The sequence below is a fragment of the Kogia breviceps genome, chromosome 10 (genome assembly GCF_026419965.1).
Source record: "Kogia breviceps isolate mKogBre1 chromosome 10, mKogBre1 haplotype 1, whole genome shotgun sequence".
NCBI classification, from domain to species: Eukaryota; Metazoa; Chordata; class Mammalia; order Artiodactyla; family Physeteridae; genus Kogia; species Kogia breviceps.
This window is the reverse complement of record NC_081319.1, coordinates 49,633,755-49,661,434: the sequence shown is the minus strand read 5'-3', so window position 1 is coordinate 49,661,434 and position 27,680 is coordinate 49,633,755. Positions and strand designations below refer to the sequence as shown.

General features: G+C 39.9%; 1 protein-coding gene across 38 annotated transcripts in view; it reads left to right on the top strand.

Annotated features, from left to right (window-relative positions):
• Positions 1-27,680, top strand: part of LRRFIP2 (LRR binding FLII interacting protein 2) — a 122,505-nt gene that overhangs the window by 91,414 nt on the left and 3,411 nt on the right. For 24 of the 38 annotated variants that reach the window (XM_059077329.2, XM_059077331.2, XM_067005713.1 and 21 more), the window contains 6 exons: positions 3,647-3,739; positions 8,101-8,193; positions 18,970-19,071; positions 19,350-19,482; positions 21,100-21,149; positions 25,536-25,656. In XM_059077329.2, the coding sequence (XP_058933312.1) occupies positions 3,647-3,739; positions 8,101-8,193; positions 18,970-19,071; positions 19,350-19,482; positions 21,100-21,149; positions 25,536-25,656 (592 nt within the window). The remainder of the gene's footprint in view (positions 1-3,646; positions 3,740-8,100; positions 8,194-18,969; positions 19,072-19,349; positions 19,483-21,099; positions 21,150-25,535; positions 25,657-27,680) is intronic. The other 14 variants (XM_067005734.1, XM_067005732.1, XM_067005718.1 and 11 more) reach the window with 2 other exon arrangements.

Here is a 27,680-nt window from a genome sequence, read left to right as displayed (position 1 = left end):
GGTATTTTTTAATTTCCTTTTTGATTTCTTTAGTGATTGCTTGGTTATTGAGTAGTGTATTGTTTAACCTCCATGTGTTTGTATTTTTTACAGATTTTTTCCTGTAATTGATATCTAGTCTCATAGCATTCTGGTTGGAAAAGATACTTGATATGATTTCAATTTTCTTAAATTTACCAGGGTTTGATTTATGACCCAAGATATGATCTGTCCTGGAGAATGTTCCATGAGCACTTGAGAAGAAAGTGTATTCTGTTGTTTTGGGATGGAATGTCTATAAATATCAGTTAAGTCCATCTTCGTTAATGTATCATTTAAAGCTTGTGTTTCCTTATTTATTTTCATTTTGGATGATCTGTCCAATGGTGAGTGTGAGGTGTTAAAGTCTCCTACTATGATTGTTACTGTCGATTTCCCCTTTTATGGCTGTTAGCATTTGCCTTGTGTATTGAGGTGCTCCTATGTTGGGTGCATAAATATTTACAATTATTGTATCTTCTTCTTGGATTGATGCCTTGATGATTATGTAGTGTCCTTCTATGTCTCTTGTAATAGTCTATTTTAAAGTCTATTTTGTCTGATATGAGAATTGCTACTCCAGCTTTCTTTTGATTTCCATTTGCATGGAATATCTTTTTCCATCCCCTCACTTTCAGTCTGTATGTGTCCCTAGGTCTGAAGTGGGTCTCTTGTAGACAGCATATATACGAGTCTTGTTTTTGTATCCATTCAGCCAGTCTATGTGTTTTGGTTGGAGCATTTAATCCATTTACATTTAAGGTAGTTATCGATATGTATGTTCCTATTACCACTTTCTTAATTGTTTTGGGTTTGTTTTTGTAGGTCTTTACTCCTCTTGTGTTTCCTGCCTAGAGAAGTTCCTTTAGCATTTGTCGTAAGCTTGTTTGGTGGTGGTGCCGAATTCTCTTAGCTTTTGCTTGTCTTTAAAGGTTTTCATTTTCCGTCAAATCTGAATGAGATTCTTGCTGGGTAAAGTAATCTTGGTTATAGGGTTTTCCCTTTCATCACTTTAAATACGTCCTCTACTCCCTTCTGGCTTGCAGTTTCTGCTGAAAGATCAGCTGTTAACCTTATGGGGATTCCCTTGTATGTTTTTTGTTGCTTTTCCCTTACTGCTTTTAATATTTTTTCTTTGTATTTAATTTTTGATAATTTGATTAATATGTGTCTTGGCATGTTTCTTCTTGGATTTATCCTGTATGGGACTCTCTATGTTTCCTGGACTTGACTGACTCTTTCCTTTCCCATATTAGGGAAGTTTTCAACTGTAATCTCTTCAAATATTTTCTCAGTCCCTTTCTTTTTCTCTTCTTCTTGTGGGACCCCTATAATTCAAATGTTGGTGCATTTAATGTTGTCCCAGAGGTCTCTGAGACTGTCCCAATTCTTTTCATTCTTTTTTCTTTATTCTACTCTGTGATAGTTATTTCCACTGTTTTATCTTCCGGGTCATTTATCTGTTCTTCTGCCTCAGTTATTCTGCTATTGATTCCTTCTAGAGAATTTTTAATTTCATTTATTCTGTTGTTCATCATTGTTTGTTTGCTGTTTAGTTCTTCTAGGTCCTTGTGAAATGCTTCTTATATTTTCTCCGTTCTATTTCCAAGATTTTGGATCATCTTTACTATCATTACTCTGAATACTTTTTCAGGTAGACTGCCTAAGGATATTTTTTTAATTAAATGGTTTATCCTTCCATTTTTTTTAATCTTAAGAAGACATTTTTTTTGCCATTCAAAAATATGTATGAGTGTGTATATATATATATACACACACACACACACACACACACACACACATTTATATCCCTCCATTCTTAGAAAATGGGAGCATACTATATTATTCTGCATCTGGATTTCATCACCTGATGATTGTAGTATAGAGAGTTCTTCCTCGTTCTTATCACTGTACACTTATTCCATTGTACTGTAGTTTATTCCACCAGTTCCCTATTAATGGACGTTTGAGTTGTTTGTAGTCTCTTGCTGTTAAAAATAGTCCTACAAAGACGAATGTACTGCATAGGTCTTTCTGTATTTTTGCTGGTATCTATGGGGGTCAGAAAAGTGAGTTTGCTGGGTCAAAAGATGTGGTAATCCTGCTAGGTATAACAAATTCTTCTTTGTAGGGGTTATACAGTTTTGCATTCCCACAAATGAGAGGGTCTGTTTCCTTCTCCACACTACTTTTCCCTGAGTATATTGTCAAGTTTGGGGACTCTTACTGGTGTTTCAGTGAGAAATACAGTTTTAATTTACATCTCCCTTAATATGGGCATCTTTTCATATTCAAAGCAATTTGTTTCTCTGTGAACTGTCCATTTTTTTAGTCTATTGTTCTACATAATAGTGGGTTTTCTCCTCTTTATTTCTAATTTTAGAGGTTCTCTATATGGAAAGATAGTAAATGTAAATTATAAAAATTTTTTATACTCATTTGTCTTTTTGCTTTGCTTATAGTGTTCTTTGCCATTCAAAAATTTTCATTTCTATATAGTCTTATTTGTTACCCCTTTCCCCTTCTTGCTTGTTCATTTTTGAGTCATTTTTTGGTAATTTTTACCCACTCCTTGGTTATAGCAGTTCACTCATCTTTTCTCTAGTAACTGTATGTTCTTACTTCCTTTCTTATTTTTCTGTCTCTCTCTCTGCCTGTCTTTCTCTCTCTTTTCTTTCTGTGCATTTGTTCTGGTGTATGGTATGAAGTTTGGTTCCAGTTTTCTTTTTCCATGTGTATGGAAACATTACTCATTTAAAAGTTATGCCAACATTATTCATTTAAAAGCCTATCTTTTCTCATTGATTTGAGCTGCTCTTTTTGTTTTGTTGTTGTTTAATGTACTTGTATATGTAATTGGGTCTATTTCTGGATTTTCTATTCTATTCAATTGGTCTGTATTCATGAGCCATTACAATATTATTTTAATTGTATAAGCCTTATGTTTTAATATCTAGTAAGGTTAGCTTTCTTCATTTTCATTTTGTGTTTTTCTAGCTTTTTTTTTCTTGTTTTTCTTCCAAATAAACTTTATAATCAACTTGTCTTACTCTGATGAGAAAAAAACCTGATGGTATTTTTATTTGGACTGCATTAAATGTATAGATTAATTTAGGGCGAAACAGGTATTTTTGTGATGCTGAGTCTTTTCATCCAAGAAGATGCCTTTCCATTTGTTCAGTCCTACTTCTCTGTCTTCCAGGAATGTTTTATATAATTTTCCTCATATCGATTTTGGGTATATCTTGTAATTTTACATGTATGTATTTATTTTATTTTTTGATATTTTGTTTATTATATCTTCTCTCTAGGTTTTATTTTGATCTGTGATGATTATTGAATTTTGTATGTTAATTTTATAACCTGTTACTTTACCAAGTCATTTCATTGTTCATAGTAATTTTGCCATTGATTAGTTTAGGTTGTTCAGATGTATAATCATATGAGATGAAAACTGAGAATTTTCTGAGCCTTTCCAAAGAATACAGAATTTTTCTAAGTTAACAATACATGGGCAGTGCAGGTGTGTTTCTGGAGATCACACTTAGCTGCTTAATGGTGTATTGTAGATGTTCCAGTCTGTCATGTGCCATGATCTGTGTTAACCGTATCATTTGTTTAATAACAGGAGTTAGAAAGGCAGAAACATATGTGTAGTGTGCTACAGCATAAGATGGATGAACTTAAAGAAGGCCTCCGACAAAGAGATGAGCTTATTGAGGTATGTACATGAACTGTGGAAATAATTTTGGAAAAAAATGCACTGAATTGGATGAGGGCATGTGTGTTGGGAGGGAAGGGAGTTAAAATGCCACAAACAAACTTGTCTCTTCACATTTGGCTGTACCCTAAAATCTTACAAACGTGAAACATGAAAGCAGGCTTAAAAAATTAATACTGTGAACCCTATAAATATTTCGCCTTTTAATAACAGAAGGTTTTATAATTGTCTTTTATTCCTAAGCACATTGTTTCCTAAAGATATCTTAGGGAATGGGCAAAAGGAAACATTACAGAGTATCATGATTCTTTGGAATATAGTGAATGCGGTATTTGGGGACATGATTCTTGGGGAATAAGAAGTTTCATCATTGCTCTGGTAGGTGCATTTCTGAGATGGCTAAATGACAGGAAGAAATTGTGTCAAGACACCTGGTAGTAGACAAAAGGTGAAGGTTGCCCGGAGCTGTGACTCAGGTTCCTGGGGTGGAGGAGCTCTGAGGACCACAGTAACATCCTAGGAGGGAAGGAGGAATATGGGCCTCCAAGAAGTCTTTGAAAGCATGTATCATCCTTTTGTGCCTGCCAGCTTGCATGCATCTCTGTTTTTCTTTAAATGTGGTTTTCCTCTTGAGGTTGTCATTTTTTATAAATATAGGGTGAGGTTTGTTGGGAAGGGGTCATGCTCACTTTCTTGGTGAGGTTATCAAGCACGTCTAATGTTAACTTAGTGTTGATGCTGTGGTGATATCAGGAAGGCAGCTTTTTTTTTTTAAATAATCTATTTCTGTTTCATTTTTTAAATTATTTTTTTTTTTTGGCTGCGTCAGGTCTTCACTGCGGCACACAGGCTCTTGTGGTACGTGGGCTTCTCTCTAGTTGTGGCACGCGAGTTTTCTGTCTCTAGTTGTGACACGCGGGCTCCAGGGTGCATGGGCTCAGTAGTTGTGGCACGTGGGCTTAGTTGCCCCGGGCATGTGGGATCTTAGTATTCCGACGAGGGATCGAACCCGAGTCCCCTGCATTGGAAGGCGGATTCTTTACCACTGGACCTCCAGGGAAGTCCCAGGAACGCCAGCTCTTGACAACCCTGGAGATGCCACATGCATCACGCCCAACTCAGCCCCATCCCTCGTCCTTCAGAACCACCCCCCCTTCCCTCCCTCTTTTTCTCTTCCCCCATGGGCCTGCCTCACTTAATCTCTCCCCCTATAAATGACTTTAAAAACCACTTAATAGAAGAAAAGAAGTGACTCTTTTTGTGGATTTGTGTTACTTTTTTTGGTCATTCTTGAGAATAATTGAATTGAACATAGCCTGCTGAAAGCAGAATTTGTGAATTCTAAATGCAAACACAGATAACCCTTTGAAAATATCAGATTACATGTGAAGTTAGTTGTCTTAGTTTTTCCATATATGGCAAGAAGCATATTATCGAAACTCTGTATCCTGCTGGCAGTTAAAGATCATGTGAATTCTTCTCCCTTTTTGTCCTCTTTTTTTGTGTGTCAATATGCCAGCCACTTGTTATTTCTTTTTCTAATTAAAATATGTACTTTTCCCCATATGATTTCCAAAGAATGATAAAACTACTTTGGGAGCTGCTTCTCAAATTCAGTAACTTATGTTAGAATTGGTTAAGTGTTCTAGTTTTTAGTTTGATGATTGCATTTAAGAGCTATTTTAATGCTTGACTTTTACAATTTTGTCAGTATGGTTTCCAATTTAAAAGCCTAGGGTGGAAATATACAGTTTCCTGTGTGCCTATTGATTCTCCCTTGTAAATTGTTCTTTTTTTATATTTGTGTACTTGAGCAGGCTGAGAGAAGGGTGAGTTAGCTGCAATGTGTCAATTTCCCTTTTATTTCTAAACAGTTCCCTTATTGGCTTCCCTATTTTGTACCCTGCTGTTGCCTCAACTTCATTATCAGCTTTCTTATTATCATTTGCTATTTTAAAAACATTTTTCTGCCTACTATGGTCAAGTGTCTTTGGGGATGATGCAAAGTAGAAAAAAATATACCTTGTCTGTTATCAATCTGTCAACTTGATTTCCTTTTATTTGAAGTTATTGATAAATTTCACCCAACCTTTCCTTCCCCATCCTGCCCTTCTGTCATCTCTCCATCTCTCCTCTCTGTAGCCTCTTCTCCTGTCTGCTTGGTTCCTCTGGAGCCGTTGGCTCAGCATCATCTGTCTGTGCCCCTTTCCCTCTGGTCAGCAAAGTGACCAAGTAGAGCATGGCCTGAACTCTCCAGGTTTTTCTTATTCCTTTGCTGCTTATTATTCTTTAGATTTGGTGCTATTTTGGATGTCATGGATTAGTAGAGACTTAAACTCTGACCAGTGAGGGTTTCTGATATTTACTGATATTCTGATAGTTTATTAATTTCGATTTATAATGAAAAAAGATCTTTCAAAGAGTGAGCATAAGGGCTTCCCTGGTGGTGCAGCAGTTGAGAACCCACCTGCCAATGCAGGGGACACGGGTTCAAGCCCTGGTCTGGGAGGATCCCACATGCTGTGGGGCAACTAAGCCCATGCGCCACAACTACTGAGCCTGTGCTCTAGAGCCCGTGAGCCACAACTACTGAAGCCCGTGTGCCACAACTGCTGAAGCTCACGAGCCTAGGGCCCGTACTCCGCAACAGGAGAAGCCACCACAGTGAGAAGCCTGCGCACCGCAACCAAGAGTAGCCCCCCACTCACCGCAACTAGAGAAAAGCCCACGCGCAGCAACGAAGACCCAACACAGCCAAAAATAAATAATGAATAATTAAATTTTTTTTAAAAAGAGTGAGCATAACATACAAGGCTGGTCCTCTCCCCCAAGAACATACCAGCAGTACTCAACTAACTGCTGTGGTCCCTTGTATACACCAGGCATTACCCCTCTCTTTGCCTTTGCCCAACGGCTCCCATGAACTAGACGTTTAAACAAATAAGCCATGCGTCTTTCTGCTGTGGCACCTCTAAAGCTTTGCTGCACATGTTTGTTTAAATGTCCGCCTTTCCTCTTAATCTGAGCTCTTCCAGAGCAGTGACGGAGGCACAGCAATGAATAAATCACAATCCCTTTACTCAAGCAGCTAACAACAACATGGAAAGACAAACGGATGAAAGCCAATTACAAAACGAAGGTGTGAGGAATATACTTTGGAGGAAGAAATAATCCAGTGTATAGAGGGGGGTTAAGTGCGGGGGGGAGGGGGTTTAGTTAGAAACTGAAAAATAGCAAAGATTTACAAATGAAGAAGTACTGGGGTGGAGTGGGGGCATTTCAGCCAATGGGAACAGTGTGAGCCAGAAAGTGGAAAGTGCATTCAGAAAATGTCACATTGGCTGGTGAGGTAAGAGAAGTGACCTATAGGAATTGAGGAAGGCCTTGGATTGCCAGCCTAGCCATCAGCTCTTGTTCTGGGCCCATGTGGAGCCATTGGGGGCTGTGGAGATGGGTGGCTGTAGTCCCAGTGTGCCTTAGGAAGATATAAAATAAATAAATAGATAAAGGCCCAGGGTGGTGGGTATACAAACTTTAAAAGCCTTAGTTTTAAGTATTTTTTATGTTTAGAATTAACATCCTTCAGATGTTAATATGCACATTTACTTATAACTGAAGAATCCTGACTATGCCAAAATAATGTATTTTGGTCTTTAGAATGGAGAACCACATGATAAAGTAGATGAGAAATGTATGAGTAGGGAAGCTGGAAGATGATAATTTACCAATAATGCATAAAAGAACCTGCTAAATATAAGAGAGTATAAATTGAGCATCGGTGCCTAGTCAGAAGAGTTAAGAATTGCTAAATGCTAAAAATCTAGTTTTTCTAAAAACTGATGTGAAATGTGTAATTTATGTTCTTGGCATCATAGATTCTGCTAACAGGAATTCAAAATGATTGAGCTATGTCCTTCTTGTAGTTTTTTAGTTCTTCTTAAAAAAATAGGGTTCAAAACTACTGCTTGTTTGTGAGAAGGATCATTTGTTCATAAGAAAATCTGAATTTCCCTCTCTAAAAGTGTAAGTTGTCCCATGTTTGGGGGAAAGGCACTTATGAGAGGAAGAGTACATGTGTGGAGCTGGGTGTACACAGAAGCCCCAGCTGGCTTGCTGCCTCAGCTGTGGTTGGAGCAGCTGCCCCCAGTCCCCTCGCTTGCTGTCATACCGACACGGCGCCAAGACGCTGGATGTCATCTTTCCTTCTAAGACACTGGATGCCATCTTTCCTGTTGATCACAGCTTTCTGCTTTTGTTAAGTTTCTTTATCAGCTTTATTTTTGTTCTGTTTTCCTCCCTCTAACCCCGTCCTCTTTTTCTTTCTGCTCTTTTATTACTTCTCTTCCCCTCTTCCTCTGCAGGAGAATCAGCGTATGCAGCAGAGAATAGACACCATGACAAAAGAGGTGTTTGAACTCCAGGAGACACTGCTTTGGAAAGATAAAAACATTAGGGTATGAGATCAAATTAGGCTTTGGCCCAAAGCTCATTGATGAGGAATAGACCAATGTAAATTTAACATAGAGATTCCTAAAATTCTGTCCTTTGACTATTTTTAGAGCATTTATACAGAGTGAAATATGAATAAGCAGAAGACAGAAACATCCATGGGAAAACCTGATCCTATGCCTGGAAAGAACTCTTCTCTCCAGCTGACTCTGGGCTTGTAAAACCTACAAGTAGGAACTTTCTAAGGAAGTTGTTCTTTATTTCCCCAGGAATTTTATGCAGAAACAGCCACAGGCATTTAATTCAAACTCTGTGGGTAATTTGATATCTATACATTGTAAGAATTTGGTTAAGAAGCAAGAGGATAGGGAATGGGGGGAAAGTTATTAGCATCCCATAAATCATTGGTGAATAAAATAGGAAGAGATTAAAATCATTTTAATTACGGAAGTGGATAGGAATGTAAGATTTGCTGGAGCTGCCAAACTATGATGTCACCTCTAATCATATCCTTGCAACTCCCCAAAGCAGGGGCCCAGATAAGGAAAAAGTCTTCAGTGCCTTTTTGCTAAGCCCTTCAGGTAGATTCCAAGGACACTGGAGCTGACACAATCCCTGCCAGTTCATCCCATGTGGCCTTTTGACTGGCAGCCACCTACACCTCATGGCATATGAGCTCTCTGTTCCACAGAGGCTTAACTTGTCAGGGAAGGGCAGCGTGGAGGGAAAAAAGAGAAGGAAACCCTTGGCCTGAAGACATAGTTAGGAAGCCTCCCTTCTACCTGAGGTTAGCGGGGGTAGGGAAAAGCTGGCCAAAATCCCTGAGAGCACCTATGGGGGACAGGTGTGGATGTGAAGCCCTCCAGATCACACCCTCCATAGTTAGGGGCATTCTGGTATCCAGGTTATTTCACACCTCCAAGGACCCTATCCTCTCAATAGACACTTGGGAAACAAAATTACTTGTTAAAGTGTGGTAGACCAAGAAGTTTTGAAGAAAAAAAGCTACCTTTTAGAGTTTCTGATGCTAAAATACCAAGTTCCTGGAATTCCATCTAAAGCTGGAAAAAGCTTCTGAGGTATTAACAACTCTGTTAAGAGTTTTGAATTGTGACTGTGAACTACCGATTCTATTTAAATTTTTTACTTGGGCAGTTTAAAATGAGATGTGAAAAAGTGTATAGCACAAATCAGGTAGTTTGTAAAGTTAAGTTGAAATCTGGTCACTATTCAGAATGGGCTTCTTTTAGGGTTTTTCTTTAGCACAGATCTGCAGGTCCATGATTTCCATTTTGTACAATTATCTTAGCATATTAAACTGATTATTTTGAACCAGCCATAGAAAACCCCCAAATTTCTCAGTCCAATAGCTATTCAAAATAAAACAAAAATTTTTTTCTACCCAAAAGATTTACTGATGGTTACAGTATGAATTATTTGACTTTAAAATATTCCTGGTATTATTGAATGAATGAGTGGGTATCTTTCTATGTATTATATAATAACGTGTTCTTTTGGCTTTTTTGTTGTTGTACTTGTTGGCGCCATTTTTCCAACAGCATTTGCTTATTACTTAGTGTCAGTGTCTCATTTTTTTTTTAATTTTTCAATTTTATTTATTTTTTTATACAGCAGGTTCTTTACTACTCATCAGTTTTATACACATCAGTGTATACATGTTGATCCCAATCGCCCAATTCATCACACCACCACCACCACCCTGCTTTCCCCAGTTGGTGTCCATACATTTCTTCTCTACATCTGTGTCTCAATTTCTGCCCCGCAAACTGGTTCATCTGTACCATTTTTCTAGGTTTCACATATATGCGTTAATATACTATATTTGTTTTTCTCTTTCTGACTTACTTCACTCTGCATGACAGTCTCTAGATCCATCCACGTCTCTACAAATGACCAAATTTTGTTCCTTTTTATGGCTGAGTAATATTCTATTGTATATATGTACCACATCTTCTTTATCCATTCGTCTGTCGATGGGCATTTACGTTGCTTCCATGACCTGGCTATTGTAAATAGTGCTGCAAAAACATTGGGGTGCATGTGTCTTTTTCTTTCTTTTTTTCTTTTTTTTTTTTCCCGGTACGTGGGCCTCTCACTGCTGTGGCCTCTCCCGTTGCGGAGCATAGGCTCCAGATGTGCAGGCTCAGCGGCCATGGCTCACGGGCCCAGCCACTCCGCGGCATGTGGGATCTTCCAGGACCGGGGCACAAACCCGCGTCCCCTGCATCGGCAGGCAGACTCTGAACCACTGCACCACCAGGGAAACCCGTCTTTTTCAATTGTGGTTTTCTCTGGGTATATGCCCAGTAGTGGGATTGCTGGATCATATGGTAATTCTATTTTTTAAGGAACCTCCATACTGTTTTCCATAATGGCTGTATCAGTTCACATTCCCACCAACAGTGTGTGAGGCTTCCCTTTTCTCCACACGCTCTCCAGCATTTATTGTTTGTACATTTTCTGATGATGCCCATTCTAACTGGTGTGAGGTGGCACCTCATTGTAATTTTGATTTGCATTTCACTAATAATTAGTGATGTTGACCTGCTTTTCATGTGCTTCTTGGCCATCTGTATGTCTTCTTTGGAGAAATGTCTATTTAGGTCTTCTGCCCATTTTTGGATTGGGTTGTTTGTTTTTTAATATTGAGCTACATGAGCTGTTTATATATTTTGGAGATTAATCCTTTGTCCATTGATTTGTTTGCAAATATTTTCTCCCATTCTGCAGGTTGTCTTTTCGTCTTGTTTATGGTTTCCTTTGCTGTGCAAAAGCTTTGAAGTTTCATTAGGCCCCATTTGTTTATTTTTGTTTTTATTTCCATTACTCTAGGAGGTGGATCAAAAAAGATCTTGCTGTGATTTATGTCAAAGAGTGTTCTTCTTATGTTTTCCTCTAAGAGTTTTATAGTGTCTGGTCTTACATTTAGGTCTCTAATCCATTTTGAGTTGATTTTTGTGTATGGTGTTAGGGAGTGTTCTAATTTCATTCTTTTACATGTAGCTGTCCAGTTTTCCCAGCACCACTTATTGAGAGGCTGTCTTTTCTCCACTGTATATCCTTGACTCCTTTGTCATAGATTAGTTGACCATAGGTGCATGGGTTTATCTCTGGGCTCTCTACCTTGTTCCATTGATCTGTGTTTCTGTTTTTGTGCCAGTACCATATTATCCTGATTACTGTAGCTTTATAGTATAGTCTGACGTGAGGGAGTCTGATTCCTCCAGCTCTGTTTTTTTCCCTCCAGCCTGCTTTGGCTATTCGGGGTCTTTTGTGTCTCCATACAAATTTTAAGATTTTTTTGTTCTAGTTTCGTAAAAAGTGCCATTGGTAATTTGATAGGGATTGCATTGAATCTGTAGATTGCTTTGGGTAGTAGAGTCATTTTCACAATATTGATTCTTCCAATCCAAGAACATGGTATCTCTCTCCATCTGTTGGTATCATCTTTAGTTTCTTTCATCAGTGTCTTATAGTTTTCTGCATACAGGTCTTTTGTCTCCCTGGGTAGGTTTATTCCTAGGTATTTTATTCTTTTTGTTGCAGTGGTAAATGGGAGTGTTTCCTTAATTTCTCTTTCAGATTTTTCATCATTAGTGTATAGGAATGCAAGAGATTTCTGTGCATTAATTTTGTATCCTGCAACTTTACCAAATTCATTGATGAGCTCTACTAGTTTTCTGGTGGCATCTTTAGGATTCTCTATGTATAGTATGTCATCTGCAAACAGTGAAAGGTTTACTTCTTCTTTTCCAATTTGTAGTCCTTTTATTTCTTTATCTTCTCTGATTGCCATGGCTAGGACTTTCAAAACTATGTTGAATAATGGTGGCAAGGGTGGACATCCTTGTCTTGTTCCTGATCTTAGAGGAAATGCTTTCAGTTTTTCACCATTGAGAATGATATTTGCTGTGGGTTTGTCATATATGGCCTTTATCATGTTGATGTAGGTTCCCTCTATGCTCACTTTCTAGAGAGTTTTTATCATAGATGGGTGTTGAATTTTGTCAAATGCTTTTTCTACATCTATTGAGATGATCATATGATTTTTCTTCTTCAGTTTGTTATTATGGTGTATCACATTGATTGATTTGCGTGTATTGAAGAATCCTTGCATCCCTGGGATAAATCCCACTTGATCATGGTGTATGATCCTTTTAATGTGTTGTTGGATTCCGTTTGCTAGTATTTTGTTGAGGATTTTTGCATCTATATTCATCAGTGATATTGGTCTGTAATTTTCTTTTTTAGTAGTATCTTTGTCTGGTTTTGGTATCAGGGTGATGGTGGCCTCATAGAATGAGTTTGGGAGTGTTCCTTCCTCTGCAATTTTTTGGGAGAGTTTGAGAAGTATGGGTGTTTAGCTCTTCTCTAAATTTTTGATAGAATTCACCTGTGAAGCCATCTGGTCCTGGACTTTTGTTTGTTGGAAGATTTTAAATTACAGTTTCAATTTCATTACTTGTGATTGGTCTGTTCATATTTTCTATTTCTTCCTGGTTCAGTCTTGGAAGGTTATACCTTTCTAAGAATTTGTCCATTTCTTCCAGGTTGTCCATTTTATTGGCATAGAGTTGCTTGTCTCTTAGGATGCTTCGTATTTCTGCTGTGTTGTAACTTCTCCTTTTTCATTTCTAATTTTATTGATTTGAGTCCTCTCACTCTTTTTCTTGATGAGTCTGGCTAATGGTTTATCAATTTTGTTTATCTTCTCAAAGAACCAGCTTTTAGTTTTATTGATCTTTGCTATTGTTTTCTCTGTTTCTATTTCATTTATTTCTGCTCTGATCTTTATGATTTCTTTCCTTCTGCTAACTTTGTGTTTTGTTTGTTCTTCTTTCTCTAATTGCTTTAGGTGTAAGGTTAGGTCGTTTATTTGAGATTTTTCTGGTTTCTTGAGGTAGGCTTATATAGCTGTAAACTTCCCTCTTAGAACTGCTGTTGCTGCATCCAATAGGTTTTGGGTCATGGTGTTTTCATTGTCATTTGTTTCTAGGTATTTTTTGATTTCCTCTTTGATTTCTTCAGTGATCTCTTGGTTATTTAGTAACATATTGTTTAGCCTCCACGTGTTTGTATTTTTTACTTTTTTTCCCTGTAATTCATTTCTAATCTCATAGCGTTGTGGTCAGAAAATATGCTTGATATGATTTCAATTTTCTTAAATTTACTAAGGCTTGATTTGTGACCCAAGATGTGATCTGTCCTGGAGAATGTTCCGTGCACACTTGAGAAGAAAGTGTAATCTGTTTTTGGATGGAATGTCTTATAAATATCAATTAAATCTATCTGGTCTATTTTGTCATTTAAAGCTTGTGTTTCCTTATTTATTTTCATTTTGGATGATCTGTCCATTGGTGTAAGTGAGGTGTTGAAGTCCCCTACTATTATTGTGTTACTGTTGATTTCCCCTTTTATGGCTGTTAGCAGTTGCCTTGTGTATTGAGCTGCTCCTATGTTGGGTCCATATATATTTATAATTGTTATATCTTCTTCTTGGATTGATCCCTTGATCATTAGGTAGTGTCCTTCCTTGTCTCTTGTAACGTTCTTTATTTTAAAGTCTATTTTATCTGATATGAATATTGCTACTCTGGCTTTCTTTTGATTTCCATTTGCATGGAATATCTTTTTCCATCCCCTCACTTTCAGTCTGTAAGTGTCCCTAGATCTGAAGTGGGTCTCTTGTAAACAGCATATATATGGATCTTGGTTTTGTATCCATTCAGCAAGCCCGTGTCTTTTGGTTGGAGCATTTAATCCATTCATGTTTAAGGTAATTATCGATATGTATGTTCCTTTGACCATTTTCTTAATTTTTTCGGGTTTGTTTTTATAGGTCCTTTTCTTCTCTTGTGTTTCCCACTTAGAGAAGTTCCTTTAGCATTTGTTGTAGAGCTGGTTTGGTGGTGCTGAATTCTCTTAGCTTTTGCTTGTCTGTAAAGCTTTTGATTTCTCCGTCGAATCTGACTGAGCTTCTTGCCGGGTAGAGTAATCTTGGTTGTAGGTTCTTCCCTTTCATCACTTTAAGTATATCATGCCACTCCCTCTGGCTTTTAAAGTTCCTGCTGAGAAATCAGCTGTTAACCTTATGGGAGTTCCCTTGTATGTTATTTGTTGGTTTTTCCTTGCTGCTTTTAATAATTTTTCTTTGTCTTTAATTCTTGCCAATTTCATTACTGTGTGTCTCGGTGTGTTTCTCCTTGGGTTTATCCTATATGGGACTCTCTGCACTTCCTGGACTTGGGTGGCTATTTCCTTTCCCATGTTAGGGAAGTTTTCAACTATAATCTCTTCAAATATTTTCTCTTGTCCTTTCTCTCTCTCTTCTCCTTCTGGGACCCCTATAATGCGAATGTTTTTGCATTTAATGTTGTCCCAGAGGTCTCTTGGGCTGTTTTCATGTCTTTTCATTCTTTTTTCTTTATTCTGTTCCACAGCAGTGAATGCCACCATTCTGTCTGTCTTCCTGGTCACTTATCCGTTCTTCTGCCTCAGTTATTCTGCTATTGATTCCTTCTAGTGTAGTTTTCATTTCAGTTATTGTATTGCTCATCTCTGTTTGTTTGTTCTTTAATTCTTCTAGGTCTTTGTTAAATATTTTTTGCATCTTCTCGATCTTTGCCTCCACCCTTTTTCCTAGGTTCTGGATCATCTTCACTATCATAATTCTGAATATTTTTTCTGGAAGGTTGCCTACCTCCACTTCATTTAGTTGTTTTTCTGGGGTTTTATCTTGTTCCTTCATCTAGTACATAGCCCTCTACCTTTTCATCTTGTCTGTCTTTCTGTGAATGTGGTTTTTGTTCCACAGGTTGCAGGATTGTAGTTCTTCTTGCTTCTGCTGTCTGCCCTCTGGTGGATGAGGCTATCTACTTGGCTTTTCTTTTTTAATTAAACTTTTAAAAAATGTTTGAGGTCATTGTAGATTCACATGCAATTGTAAGAAATAATACAGAGATCTTGTATGCTCTTTATCCAGTTTTTCCAAAATGTAACATCTTGTAAAACTGTAGTACAACAAGTGTATTGACCTTGATATAATCAAGATGCAGAACCTTTTTTTCACCATAAGGGGTCCCTCCTGTTGCCCTTTTATAGCCATATCTACTGCCTCCCCTTCACCATCCCAGGTGCTGGCAACTGCTAATCTGTTCTCCATTGTTCTAATTTTGTCATCTTAAGAATGTTATATAAATGGGATCATACAGTATGTAGCCCTTTGGAGTTACATTTTTTTCACTCAGAATAATTCCCCTTAAGATTCATCCAAGTTGTTTCATGCATCCATAGTTTGTCCCTCCTTTGACTTAAAAAAAATTTTTTTAATTGTGGTAAAGTACAAGAAAATAACAGAAAATTGACCATTTAAATTTAAGTGTAGAGTTCGGTGGTATTAAGTCCATTGACATCGTTGTACTACGTCACCATCATCCATCCATAAAACCCATTACATCTTGCAGAACTGAAACTGCCCATTAAATAGCAACTCCCCAATTCCTCCTCCTCCAGCCCCGGCAGCCACCCTTCTACTTTCCGTTTTTATGAATTTGACTATTCCTGGTACCTCATAAAGTGGAATCATACAGTATTTGTCTTTTTGTGACTAGCTTAGTTCACTTAGCATATATCCTCAAGGTTCAGACATGTTGTAAAATGTGTCAGAAGTCCTTCCTTTTTAAGAATGAATAATATTCCGATGTATGCTTGTACCACATTTTGTTTATCCGTTCATCTGGACACTTGGTTGCTTCCACCTTTTTGCTGTTGTGAGTAATGCTGCCATGAACATGAGTTTGCAAAACTCTCTTGGTGATTTCTTTTGGGTATGTACCCAGTAGGGGAATTACTACATTATATAGTAATTCTGTTTAATTTTTTGAAGAACAGCCATACCGTGTTCCATAGCAGCTGCACCATTTTATCTTTCCACCAGCACTGTACCAGGGTTCAAGTTTCTCTACATCCTTGACAACACTTGTTTCCTCTTTTTTTCTTTTTTTTTTTTTTTTTTGATAGTAGCCATCCTAATGTGTGTAAAGTGGTCCTCCCTTGACTTTTAAAAGACACATTTTTAAATATGATCTGTGACTACCTAATATATCACTTGTCTCTAGCTTCATTATCAAGATTTAAATTTAGTAATTCCATGAAGGAACATGGCCATTATTCTCATATTAAAGTTCAGTTTTCTTTAGTTCTTTCATTGATCCTAGTGGTCGTACATCTAGCACCAGTGTAGTTCTGAGCACCCAGTGGTCATGCATATAATCAGTACATATGAAGGGCTTGTATATCCCTATAGCCCAGCACAAGGCTCACTCCCATTCTGACTAAAGATATTTGTGCCTGTATGTAATTATAACCTGTTGTCCAAAAGTTCATCCTTTAGGCTTCTTGACACTAGAATTTGAGGTTAGGTCAGGGGTAAAGAATTATTTAGATCTCCACAAGCATGTACTTTTTACCCTAAAAAAAAAAAAATCTGTAGGAACAATTATGGAATACAAACACAAGGGTAGTGATTATATGGTCAGGTAATACAGAGGATTTCAGATCCAGTGTGAATACATTTGGTCCAATTATAAGGTACTTCAGGAGTCTTCAAACTTTGTGGTGAAATGGAAGGATATGCAGGATGTATTTTATTTTCCCATCCATAATTATGGAAAGATGAAATTTTAAAGTCCAAAAGTAAAGATAAAATCTGCTGTAAGATTGGGAAGAGGAATAAATGGCAGGTACTAGCATTTACTAGAATTCTGAGTTTCAAATTGGTCTGTTCCTAACGGGTCTTTTATCTCCAGTGGTGTTTCTACAGAGCATGTTGTGACAGTGGTTGCTGACCCAGTTACATGTGGTGACGCATGGCACGACTATGCACACAGATACCATAACCCAAAATAGCCAACACAGCAGAGATGAGAGTGGCTGTCAGTAGATGGGAGAGTATTGCTTGGGCTTTGTTGTCCTAATGTTACGCTTGCTAGTAATGTAATGGAGTGTTGATATTAGCTTGGAATGGTAGAGTAAATGCCTTATGGTGCTAGAAATGCAGATTGTTAACTTACACACAGACTCTAGACACATAGTATGAATGTAAATTGTTGAAAGAAAGTTAGATGTTCATGTTGCAGTTTGGGCAGGTAAGGAATAGGACTTGCCCTGTGAACTACTTTTCCAGTACTATCTGGGATGACAATAAGGGAACATAATTGTGGCCTTCATGGGGCGACGATAGATAAAGAGTATGCAAGGGCTTTGGAACCAAAAAGAACTGGATTCATTTTCTGGCTTTACAAGTTACTGTGACTTTGGGTTAAAAACGTAGCCTCTGAACCTCAGTTTTCTGATCTGTGAAATGGGCATAAGGAAAGTACAGGGTATATAAGGGAGAAATTAAATTAAAAATATGTGAGAGAAATTATATGTATATTTAACACCTGGAGCTACATAAATGGCAGTTGCTATCATCCATTATTTACTTATTGGTTGGAAAATAGGATTATAATGATTTTAAAAGTCCAGCTATTCAGCAGTCAGTAACTAAGCAGTTAGCCCACTTCTAAACTCTGTAAACCAAGAGGAAAGTTACCCGTTGTAGTTTAACTTCTTGGATTAATGGGAATGCTGGTAGAAAACATTAAATATAGGAACAAATGTGCAGAGAAAGGCTTTTTCAAATAGCCCAGCTGTCAGATACCTGCACAGACTGCTTATCCTGGGTGGGTTCTGAAGTATGAGGTGTTTATTACATAGAGTAACAATGTGTCATTGTTGACCAAACGTGTGTTCCTGCTTCTGCACTGCTGTCCTGAGCTCTGACAGTGTGAGATTTAGGCAATGGTGGGAAAAATGGAACCCAGTCTGGCTTTTCCTGAGCCTTGCTTGCATCTTACACACTGCAGGCAGGGTGCTTGGCACTGAGTACTCCTTTCAGCCTGTGCCCATAGGATGCTGCTGTTATTATCCCCTTTTCCAGTGAGGAAACTGAGGCATAGGTCAGTTAATAGGTGCCAGGACTCAACGTCCTGATTCCAAACCCATATTCTGCTACCTACCATAGGTGGACTGTATTTATTTTGTCAGTATTTTATTTTGGTTTTTCACATTTTGAAGGTATATCAGAAAACCAAATAACCCTTAGTTATTATTTTGTTAATTAAATTAACAAAAACAGATCCTTGAGAATTTTGGGGGGAAGATTAGCTATTTTTAATTAAGCAGTATCTGAGGAATATTTTACCATACTACTTGGAGAACAATTACTACGGCCAGTATTTAATTAAAATACCTTGTATATATACTGGTTGTTTTCCTCCAGAACTAATTTTTTTTTTTTTTTAAATCAAGTATATTCTTGAATATACTTTAGTTAAACATGAAACGTGGGTGTTTTGGTCTACCAAACAAACGTACCTAGGAGGTTTGTAAGGAGGACTTTATTTTAGTGTTGCTACTGTCTTCACTTCCTTTTCTTGACTGAGAAAGAAAGATTTGTTTTCTTGCCTGATGTGATTAGCATGTTTTGCCAAATTTATGCACGATTAACCACTTGCTATTAAAACTTTCTTCTGGAGATAGATACCCGTATAACTGTGTATTTCCTCCCATATCTAACTGCTTGTTTCCAAAGCTCTTAATGCTTCCTTGTCTCCTATGCCTTTATCTTTTTTGAATTTGAATTAGGTACTTCTCTGCTACCTTTCACTTGCTCTTTTTCTGTGCCATTATTTCTCTTGCTACCCTGTCTAAACCAGGCCCTAGAGAAACAGAAAGAATACATTGGCTGCCTCAGGAGTGAGCGGGACTCGCTCAGAGAGGAGCTGGCCGAGCTGAAGGCGGCAGTGGAGACGGGAGAGGTACGTGAGCTCCCCCGCGCGCCAGGCCCGCACTGCTTTGTTCCTCCTTCCTTCCGTCCTGTCCTCTTTCCAGCCTGAACACAAAGCACAGTGTTCACTCCTCAGCCCAGATTTGGTGGGTGTGAGTCCTGTCTCTGCAGAGCTAGATTCCATGTAGCCAGTGCTGACCAGGTGTCCCCGCGGCAGGCATGTGTTGTCGCAGGGTCGGTCGCCTCGCTGCCGTGTCCTCCTTCCCTGGGGTACGTTTTTTGTGATGGTAGGTTTCTTCCTCTCCGCAGAAACACGGCTTAGTCATCATCCCCGACGGCACTCCCAACGGCGACGTCCACCAGGAGCCAGTGGTCGGAGCCATCACTGTTGTGTCTCAGGAAGCCGCTCAGGTCTTGGAGTCGGCAGGAGAAGGGCCACTGGGTAAGACACCGGCCACTGTATTGACTTGGATGAATGCTGTCCTCTTGGACTTCCAGCTTGTTCACATCCCCTCTTGGAAAACAAAAACACACCAGGGCTGTCTAGCCTTATCCAGATCCCTAACGGGAAGAAATCTGGGCAGACTGTCTTCAGACATCCCTGACCTTGGGAAACCAGCATTGGGGTCATTGACAGGCAGTGAGTGTAACTGTAAGACCCCTGGTTGGAAGCACTGTGGGTGTATACATGTTGCTTTTTCACTTACGTACAACCTTCTGCAAAGAGATAATCCAGCACATCCGTCCGGGGGAACAGCCGGTCGGCACCTTCCAGGGTATGTGTATGTTTCTTCTTCTGGAGCATCTGGTTTTCTGTTCTGCTACTCATGCCAGGATTCTGTAGCTCTTTGCCACTGCATTTCATAAGGCAACAAATGGACGACCAAGAAGATAGCAGAGGAGTGTTATTCCAGAGTAGGGCTTCTGAGCCTCATAAGGGCTAAGCCTCTTAAATTTGACCCCTTGAGAACCTAATGACACCTGTCTCAGGAAAGCACTCAGATGCCCATCTATTGCCTCCACTAGGATTCCTATTCTAGAGAAGAATGGCACAAGTAGATACTGTATCATTAGCTCACTGTTATATTAAAAAATGATCTTTTTCATTTGTAGGTTTCCTAGAAGATATATGTAGGTTTCCTAGAAGAATAGATATAATATAAAGGGGGGCGGGCAGCCAAAAAACGTTTTAAGGACACATTCTGTAATGTACAGAATTCTGGAAGTGTAACTGTCAAGAACTTTGATAAAGCAGAGGATGCTGGTGAGGTGAGTGAGAGCTGAGCTGCCGTGGGAAATAGACTGAGTGTACAGCCACAGGCAGCTCAGATGGTTTTCTCTGCCTGATGGGAGGTGCCCAAACATTTGGCCATGACCTTGGTGGATTGTGGGGAGCGCTGGCTGGGTGTCAGGTGCTTTTGTAAAAACCTCATCTGTAGGTGTCCCCTCAGTCCAAGGGGCCTATTTTAATGCATGTTGGGAAGCAGCAGCCCTCCCCTCAGGCCAGGAGCGAGCCCTAGCAATCCTGCTGCCAAGCCTCAGGTGGCTCTTGACAGCCCACATCTTAGAGTTGGTCCCCTTCCCTCCCCCAACTAGCTTTGTGGGCCTCTGCTTCTTCCATCATTGTGTTCCTCTGTTTTCTTTGCTCCAGCACCCCTCTCAGGCCCATTCTTAGCCCCTGCCTTCTCTCCCATAGTTTGTTTTCTCCTGCTAAGGGCTTAAGAGCCTGTGGGAGTACTCTTGGCTTCAAGTTGTCTATCTGCTGGTAAAACTTGCAAATTTTTGAAACAAGGAAATGATCTATGTACTTCATTTTGTCTTCCGATGGAAAATCACTGCTCTTGGGAGCAAATGTTGTATTTAGTGCCCTGATAAATATCAGTTGTGTGGAAATATGTGTTGAATAATTAAGTACTTTTCCTTTCACCATTAAAGCCTTCATGTCTTGATATTCAGAGCTATGAACTGTTTATCAGATAATGTTTGCTGTTTGTGAATTTGAAGAATTATTTTCAATTGTTTATATACTACAACATTACAAATTTTTCATTTGTTTTAGATGTAAGGCTACGAAAACTTGCTGGAGAAAAGGAGGAGCTACTATCACAGGTAAAGGTATTCTTCTCATTGGAAGGGGATGTTAATTGTAACTGACTAAATCATATGGTAAAATGTTAGCAAACTAAAATGTACACTAGAAAGAAATGTACTTGTTTCAAACATCACTAAAGTAAGAGTTGAAGGATAAAAAGATAATTCATCTTTGTTGTCTCCTGTTCTTTAAAAAAAAAAAATTACAGGACACGAAGTTTAAGGAGTCAAATAGTTCTAAAAGCCTGTTCTGAAGACAGAAGTGCCCTGCCCTGCCCTGCCCTCTCCCCGCCTCCAGCCCCGACCATCCCGTTTGGTTCCTTTAGCTGATTCTTGTGGTGTGTACCGCCCTTGTATGCTTCTATAAAACATGCTTATGTTGCTTCTTGATTGTTTTGTTTAAGGCTGCTCTGTTGACATCCCTCTATGGGCCGTAAGGATTTATCTTTCCTTCGTCCCCTCTCCCTACCACACGCATGTATACTTTCCATCCCCACATCCTCCTAATAAAGGAGCAGTGAGACTCCAGTCTGTTTATGTTATCAGGACTCTGTAAACACTGCTCACAGTGGAGCCATGGAGCATTCTAGGATTCATCTCCTTCACAACTCCTTAGTTCGCCTGAAGTTAGTATTGTGCTTTTTCTTGTCTTTTGCTTGGTTTCCTATGTATTTGTTACTTATCTAGCTGCAGACTCTCCAATAGTCTTTTCAGTCCACTCTTGGTGTTTTCAGATGCATCAAGTATTCCCTCAGTTCCATCTCTTTTGGTTCTTGGTGCATCTGACTCACCCCTTGTGAACTTAGAGGCTCGCTCCCCTGGGACAGAGACACGACCACCTTTCACCATCATCTAGAGTTTCCTTTGCCTGTGCTTTAGGCTGGAGCAGCATCTTACGCCTCCCTCCTTCTGTGTCCATTCTCTTACTCTGGTACATCCCCTGGTAGCTTCCTGAGGAAAGAGTTTGGGGGCTGTAAATTTTTCTTAACTTTGCGGGACTGAAATGTGTTCATTTTGTCCTCTTACTTGATTAACAGTTTGATGGGGGTATAGAATTCCTCGCTGTAATCATTTTCATTCTTTTTTTTTAACTTCTTGATTGGAGTATAACTGTTTTACAATGGTGTGTTAGTTTCTGCTTTATAACAAAGTGAATCAGCTATACATATACATATGTTCCCATACCTCCTTCCTCTTGCGTCTCCCTCCCTCCCACCCTCCCTATCCCACCCCTCTAGGTGGTCACAAAGCAATGAGCTGATCTCCCTGTGCTATGCGGCTGCTTCCCACTAGCTGTTTTACATTTGGTAGTGTATATAAGTCCATGCCACTCTCTCATTTCATCCCAGCTTACCCTTCCCCCTCCCAGTGTCCTCAAGTCCATGCTCTATGTCTGTATCATTATTCCTGTCCTGCCCCTTGGTTCTTCAGAACTTTTTTTTTTTTTTTTTGGTAATGCTTCATTGTCCTCTGGCCTCCTGCATGGCTATTGAGAATTTCAAGGACATCTTGATTTTTGATCTTTTGTCTAGGACCCGTTTTTCCCTCTCTGGCAGCTTGTACCATACTCCCCTTTCTCCCTAGGGTTCTGAGATTTCAGTGATGTGGTTTGGAGGTTTGTGTGTGCTTCTCCAGGCACATGTAGCTGCATAGATATAGGTACGGAGTGGGTAGAGAGATTTTACCAGGTGAGCATAATAGGGCAGAGGAGGTGAGGGCTTGTGCGAGAGTGATGATGATGGACCTGGAGATTAAACTGGGTGAGGAGGTTTGAGGGAAATCCAGGAAGACATCAAGGCACAGCAGAGAGAAGATGGAGGACTATAGGTGCCAGTGGGGTTGAAGGATTTTTGGAGTTGGGTCCAGAGAGAATGAGCTGGAAAGATCAAGAGTAGTGGTTAGAGAGAAGATACATGGAACTGAATTCAGTAGGGACTGCTGTTATCTAGTGGTGAGATCTAGTATATGACGGTGGGAGCGAGAGGCTGAGGGCAAGGTGGGATAGGTGTCAAGATCCTTGCTCCAGAAACTAGAGATCCGTTGTAGAAGAGATCCTACTTAGATGTATTTTGGATTTGCCAACAATTAAGGCAGGAGTAGCCTGGAGAGCATGTGAGTTAGGAACTAAAATAGAAATGAAAGAGTAGGGAGATGGCAATGATGAGGGGGGGGTTAGTACTTATAATCTGAAGCGATGCAATTAGGAACTGCATTAGGAATTCAGGGAGGCTAGAGGGAGAAGAGTCTGTAACAGCAAGGAACGCAAGAAGACACCGGATCCATTCTCAGGCTCAGGGAGATGAGGGCTGAAAGGACAGCCAGGCTGCAGAGGAAGCAGGCCCCTCAGGGGAGTGCAGGTCTCTATTAGAGCACGGACGGGGTAATGGGGAGGCACAGAAAGGATGGAGGACAGTCCAGAGGGAGCAGTGCAAGAGTGTCAGGCTTTGGGAAAGGTTAGGAGATGAAGACAAGACTACGGCTTGTACCGGGCCTTTTGGGAAGGAGTGCAGGAAGAGGGAGGACAAGCCTTTTCGAAATGGACATTGAACAGGAATGATTGAACAGGAATAATGGGGATGATGAGATTAGTCCCGGTAGACCCGAGGCAGATAGTGATGTCGTGGTAGAAAGGGCAGAGTTGTCTGGGAAGCACAGATTTTCTATCTGCATAGTTTGTTTCCTTCCAGATGTTCTTTGTGTACATTTAGTTGGTCTTCAGTTTAAAAGTAGAGGACTAAAAAGCTGGTGGGCAGCTCTGAGCTTGTGGGTAGGGCTCGTCCAAGTTTCTGTGAAGCTTGATGTGGCTGGGTGTCTTATTGGGAACCTTAGATGTGGTTCTGTTGGTCTTTTATTTTAGGCTAGTCAGAGAGTTCTAAAGAGAGAGATCCCCGTCCTGTAAAGAGAGAGATCCCGTCCTGTGCCTGAGCTACAGTCCTAGCTGGGTGTGCAGTTTGGGAACTGAGGGTGGACCAGAGGCCTTAGCATGCGGTTCATTTCTGTCCGTCTAATCTTGTTTTCCACATGTGAGACTCTTGTCTCCAACTGGGCCTTCCTTTTTCCAACCCAAAGTCCCTCCTAATTTTATTTTTTAGTTTATTTTGTAAATTTTTTAAAAACCTTTATTAGGTTATAACTGGCATAAAGTAAGCTGCACATACTTAAAGTGTACAGATGTACATACGTATATTAGTTTCCAAGGGCCGTCATAACAAAGCACCACAAACCGGGTGGTGTAGAACAGAATGTCCTCTCACCTTACAGTCTGGAGGTGAGAAACCCTGTGTCAGCAGTGTGGGTTGCTTCTGAGGCCTGTGACGGGAAGTCAGTTCCAGGCCTCTCTCCTAGCTTCTGGCATTTTGCTGGCCATCTTTGGGGTCCCTTGGCTTGTAGATGACATTCTCTGTCTTAGCACATCTTCCCTCTGTGCCTGTCTCTTCATGTGGCATTCTTCTTCTAAGGACACCAGTCATATTGGACTAGGGGCCCACCCTATTCCAGTGTAACTTCATCTCAACTAAGTGCCTCTGCAGTGACTGTTTCCAAATAAGGTCACATTCTGAGGTACTGGGGCTAAGGACTGCAAAATATGAATTTAGGGGGGACAGTTTAACTCACAGCAATACCTGTGAAACCATCACCACAATCAAGATGGTGAAAATATCCATAATTTCGCCAAAGTTCCTGTGTCCCTTTGTAAACCTTCCTTCCCCTCCCACCTCCCTCCCTCTCTCCAGGCGACCACTGATCTGCTTTTTGTCCCTTCAGTTTGCATTTTCTGGAGTTTTTCACACAGCATATACTCAGTTTGAGATTCACCTTGTTGCTGCACATATTAGTAGTACGTTCCCTTCTTTGGCTGAGTAGTAATTCCATTGTATAAATCGATCGCAGTTTACTTATCCTTCTCTTGATGGACATTTCAGTTGTTTGTTTTGGGCTAATAATGAATAAGCTGTTATGAATGGCATTTTGGGTAAAATAAGGTAGATTATGTAGCCGAACTCAAAAATATATTTCCAATTATTTCTGTATACAGACAGTTTTTCTAAATAAGAATATTTAACCTAACTCTAAACAAGAAACCTCTAACTGCCCATGAATTTTCCATTTTTAATAAAAAATAACAAAAAGAAACCCCTAAGATGTACTTTTCCACAGACCTACACAAATAATAAAATACGGCTGTTCTAACTGGGACACCTGGTCCTGGAGCTTGCTCCTTTTGATAATTAGTTCGCAGCTGATCTCCAGCACGTGAGCACAGCGTACCCCATGGCAGGCACTCCGGGAAACAGTTTCTGAATGAATCATTTGTGGCCTTATTCTAAGATGTGGCCACCAGGCCAAGCACCTGTTTCATTTGAGAGACTGGATCTCACTGATAAGCCTTTACTTCCTCTTCAGATTAGAAAACTGAAGCTGCAGTTGGAGGAGGAACAGCAGAAGTGCTCCAGGAGCGATGGCACAGCAGGTGACCTGGCGGGACTGCAGAATGGCTCGGACCTGCAGCTCATCGAAATGCAGAGTAAGGTTGGGGCCGGGCTGCCGCTGACCCGCGTGGGGCTGTGTCCAGGGCATGGTTGTGAGCAGGCTGTTAGAGCCTGTGGTTCTGAAGACGGGTTAGTTCTCAGCTGGACTAGAAAAGCCATCCTGGTCAGTCATGGAACTGAAGAGGTTTCTGTGCTTCCTGGGGTGACAAGGCCTGAAAGGTAATGCTCTCCCCACTTCTTGGCAAAGTGATTTCTAGAACATTTTGCACATAGTGACATCATGACACCATCCTTTTCCACATCCCTGGGTCATCTGTAAGCACCCTTCCTAATGACCTGTTTTTCTATGGAATTTATCTTACATAATTGGAGGGATATATTTGGAACTAACTCACACTACTCTGGAGTCGTTTCAGAATTTTCCCAGTAGTCGTCTTGTTAACCCAAATTAATCTTTATTAGATGGAATTTAAACCAAGGCCACAAAGTAAGCCTACTCAGTTTACCCAAATTATTTCAGTTTTTCTGCCTTTCTACTTTTGACCCCATATTATTTTTAAGTGCCTACGGTATTCACAGTAATCCCCATAGCCGGGAGGTTTTAGCAGCCATTCATATAGTTAGGTAATGTATAATCACTCAGGGGAGACTCTATTTTTCCAATTTGAATAAGGCTTTTCTGGTAACTTATTTTTAAATATTTGTTATTCCATGGCCCTTTCATCTAAATATTCTGAGTTAGGCCAAATAGACAAGCCTTTTTGGACCAGGCTTATTAAAACTAACTTATTACTATTAACTTTTGAGGTTAGTATCATTTCCTCTATTGGATATCAGTTGGAACCCTTGTGATATAGTTCCTGATAAATATTTTGTTCTAGAAATACCGACTTGGCGTGGAGGGTAGATGAAAAGAAGGCATAACAAAAGGTAGGCTGACTAGTTAGGAGGTTGTGATAGTGACCAAAACAGTCCAGTGGCCGCCAACAGTCTTAGAGGGTAGTACACAGATTTGGAAGAGTTTGGCCTAAAACAGCAAATTCAAAAGGAATCATGTTGAGGAGGAATGGGTGTGCATTGATGTGTGACATCTTCCCAGAGCAGGCACTACGACAGAGCTGGCGTCTGTGGCAGGCAGGGCAAGTGACCGGGGTGGGGCTGTGACCCAGGTGAGCAGAGCAGGGCCAGGCAGGGCTGGGCTGGGCCTGGCATGTAGTGACAGAAGCAGGCAACTCCCCTGCACCGGAGGCCGGGACAGGAACCTGGTGACTCTCAGTTCTGGGCAGCTGCCTTGGCTGTAAGCATGGTGTTTGGGAATGGAATTTCAGAACATGCATGAAATAAATGGCTGAGACCAGGGATTTATACTTTTGAAAACAGGAAGGAAGGAGTGGTTTGGTGAGAAGGAAACAGCACATTTTGATAATAAGTTGCTGGAATTAAGAATTAAAAAACAATATCCTAAAGCTTCAGTTTTAGGCCCAGAAATGGGAGTAGTTCTCTTTTGCTACCAGAGATGGCTTTTGGGGAGAGGTTTTTATAACCACATTACTTTCAGGGTGACAGTAATTATCCAATTAGAAAAACCCTTTGCATTAAAGATTATGTAGGTAGTTTTAACCTTAGTTTTATGGAAAAGTAGAAAAGTTCTTAAGTAGGGTAGATTTGGTTTATCTCCTGCAAGCGTTATGATATGATTCCTATTACAATGTAATTAGTTCAGAGTGATTTTGTTAAATTTGGATTGGTGGAATTTTTCTCCCCCAGCATTTCTAAGCTTCTCATTTTAAATGGTTTGCTTCTTAGTTCAGATATACAGCTAATGATTTATATAGCTCTATCCTTAACACATTATCACAACATATTACTGAAAAGCATTTATTTCAGTAAATATTAAGCATATATTACATGCAAAGCACTTGGCTAGAAACAGAGGTAGATTCAAGAAGCTAAAACAGGGCCCCTGTCCTTACATACCTATGTAATGTTAGGAAAGCACAATGTCATAAAAGAGAGTGCAAAAAAATGCAACAAAGGAAGGAGAAGCTAGAGTTAACTA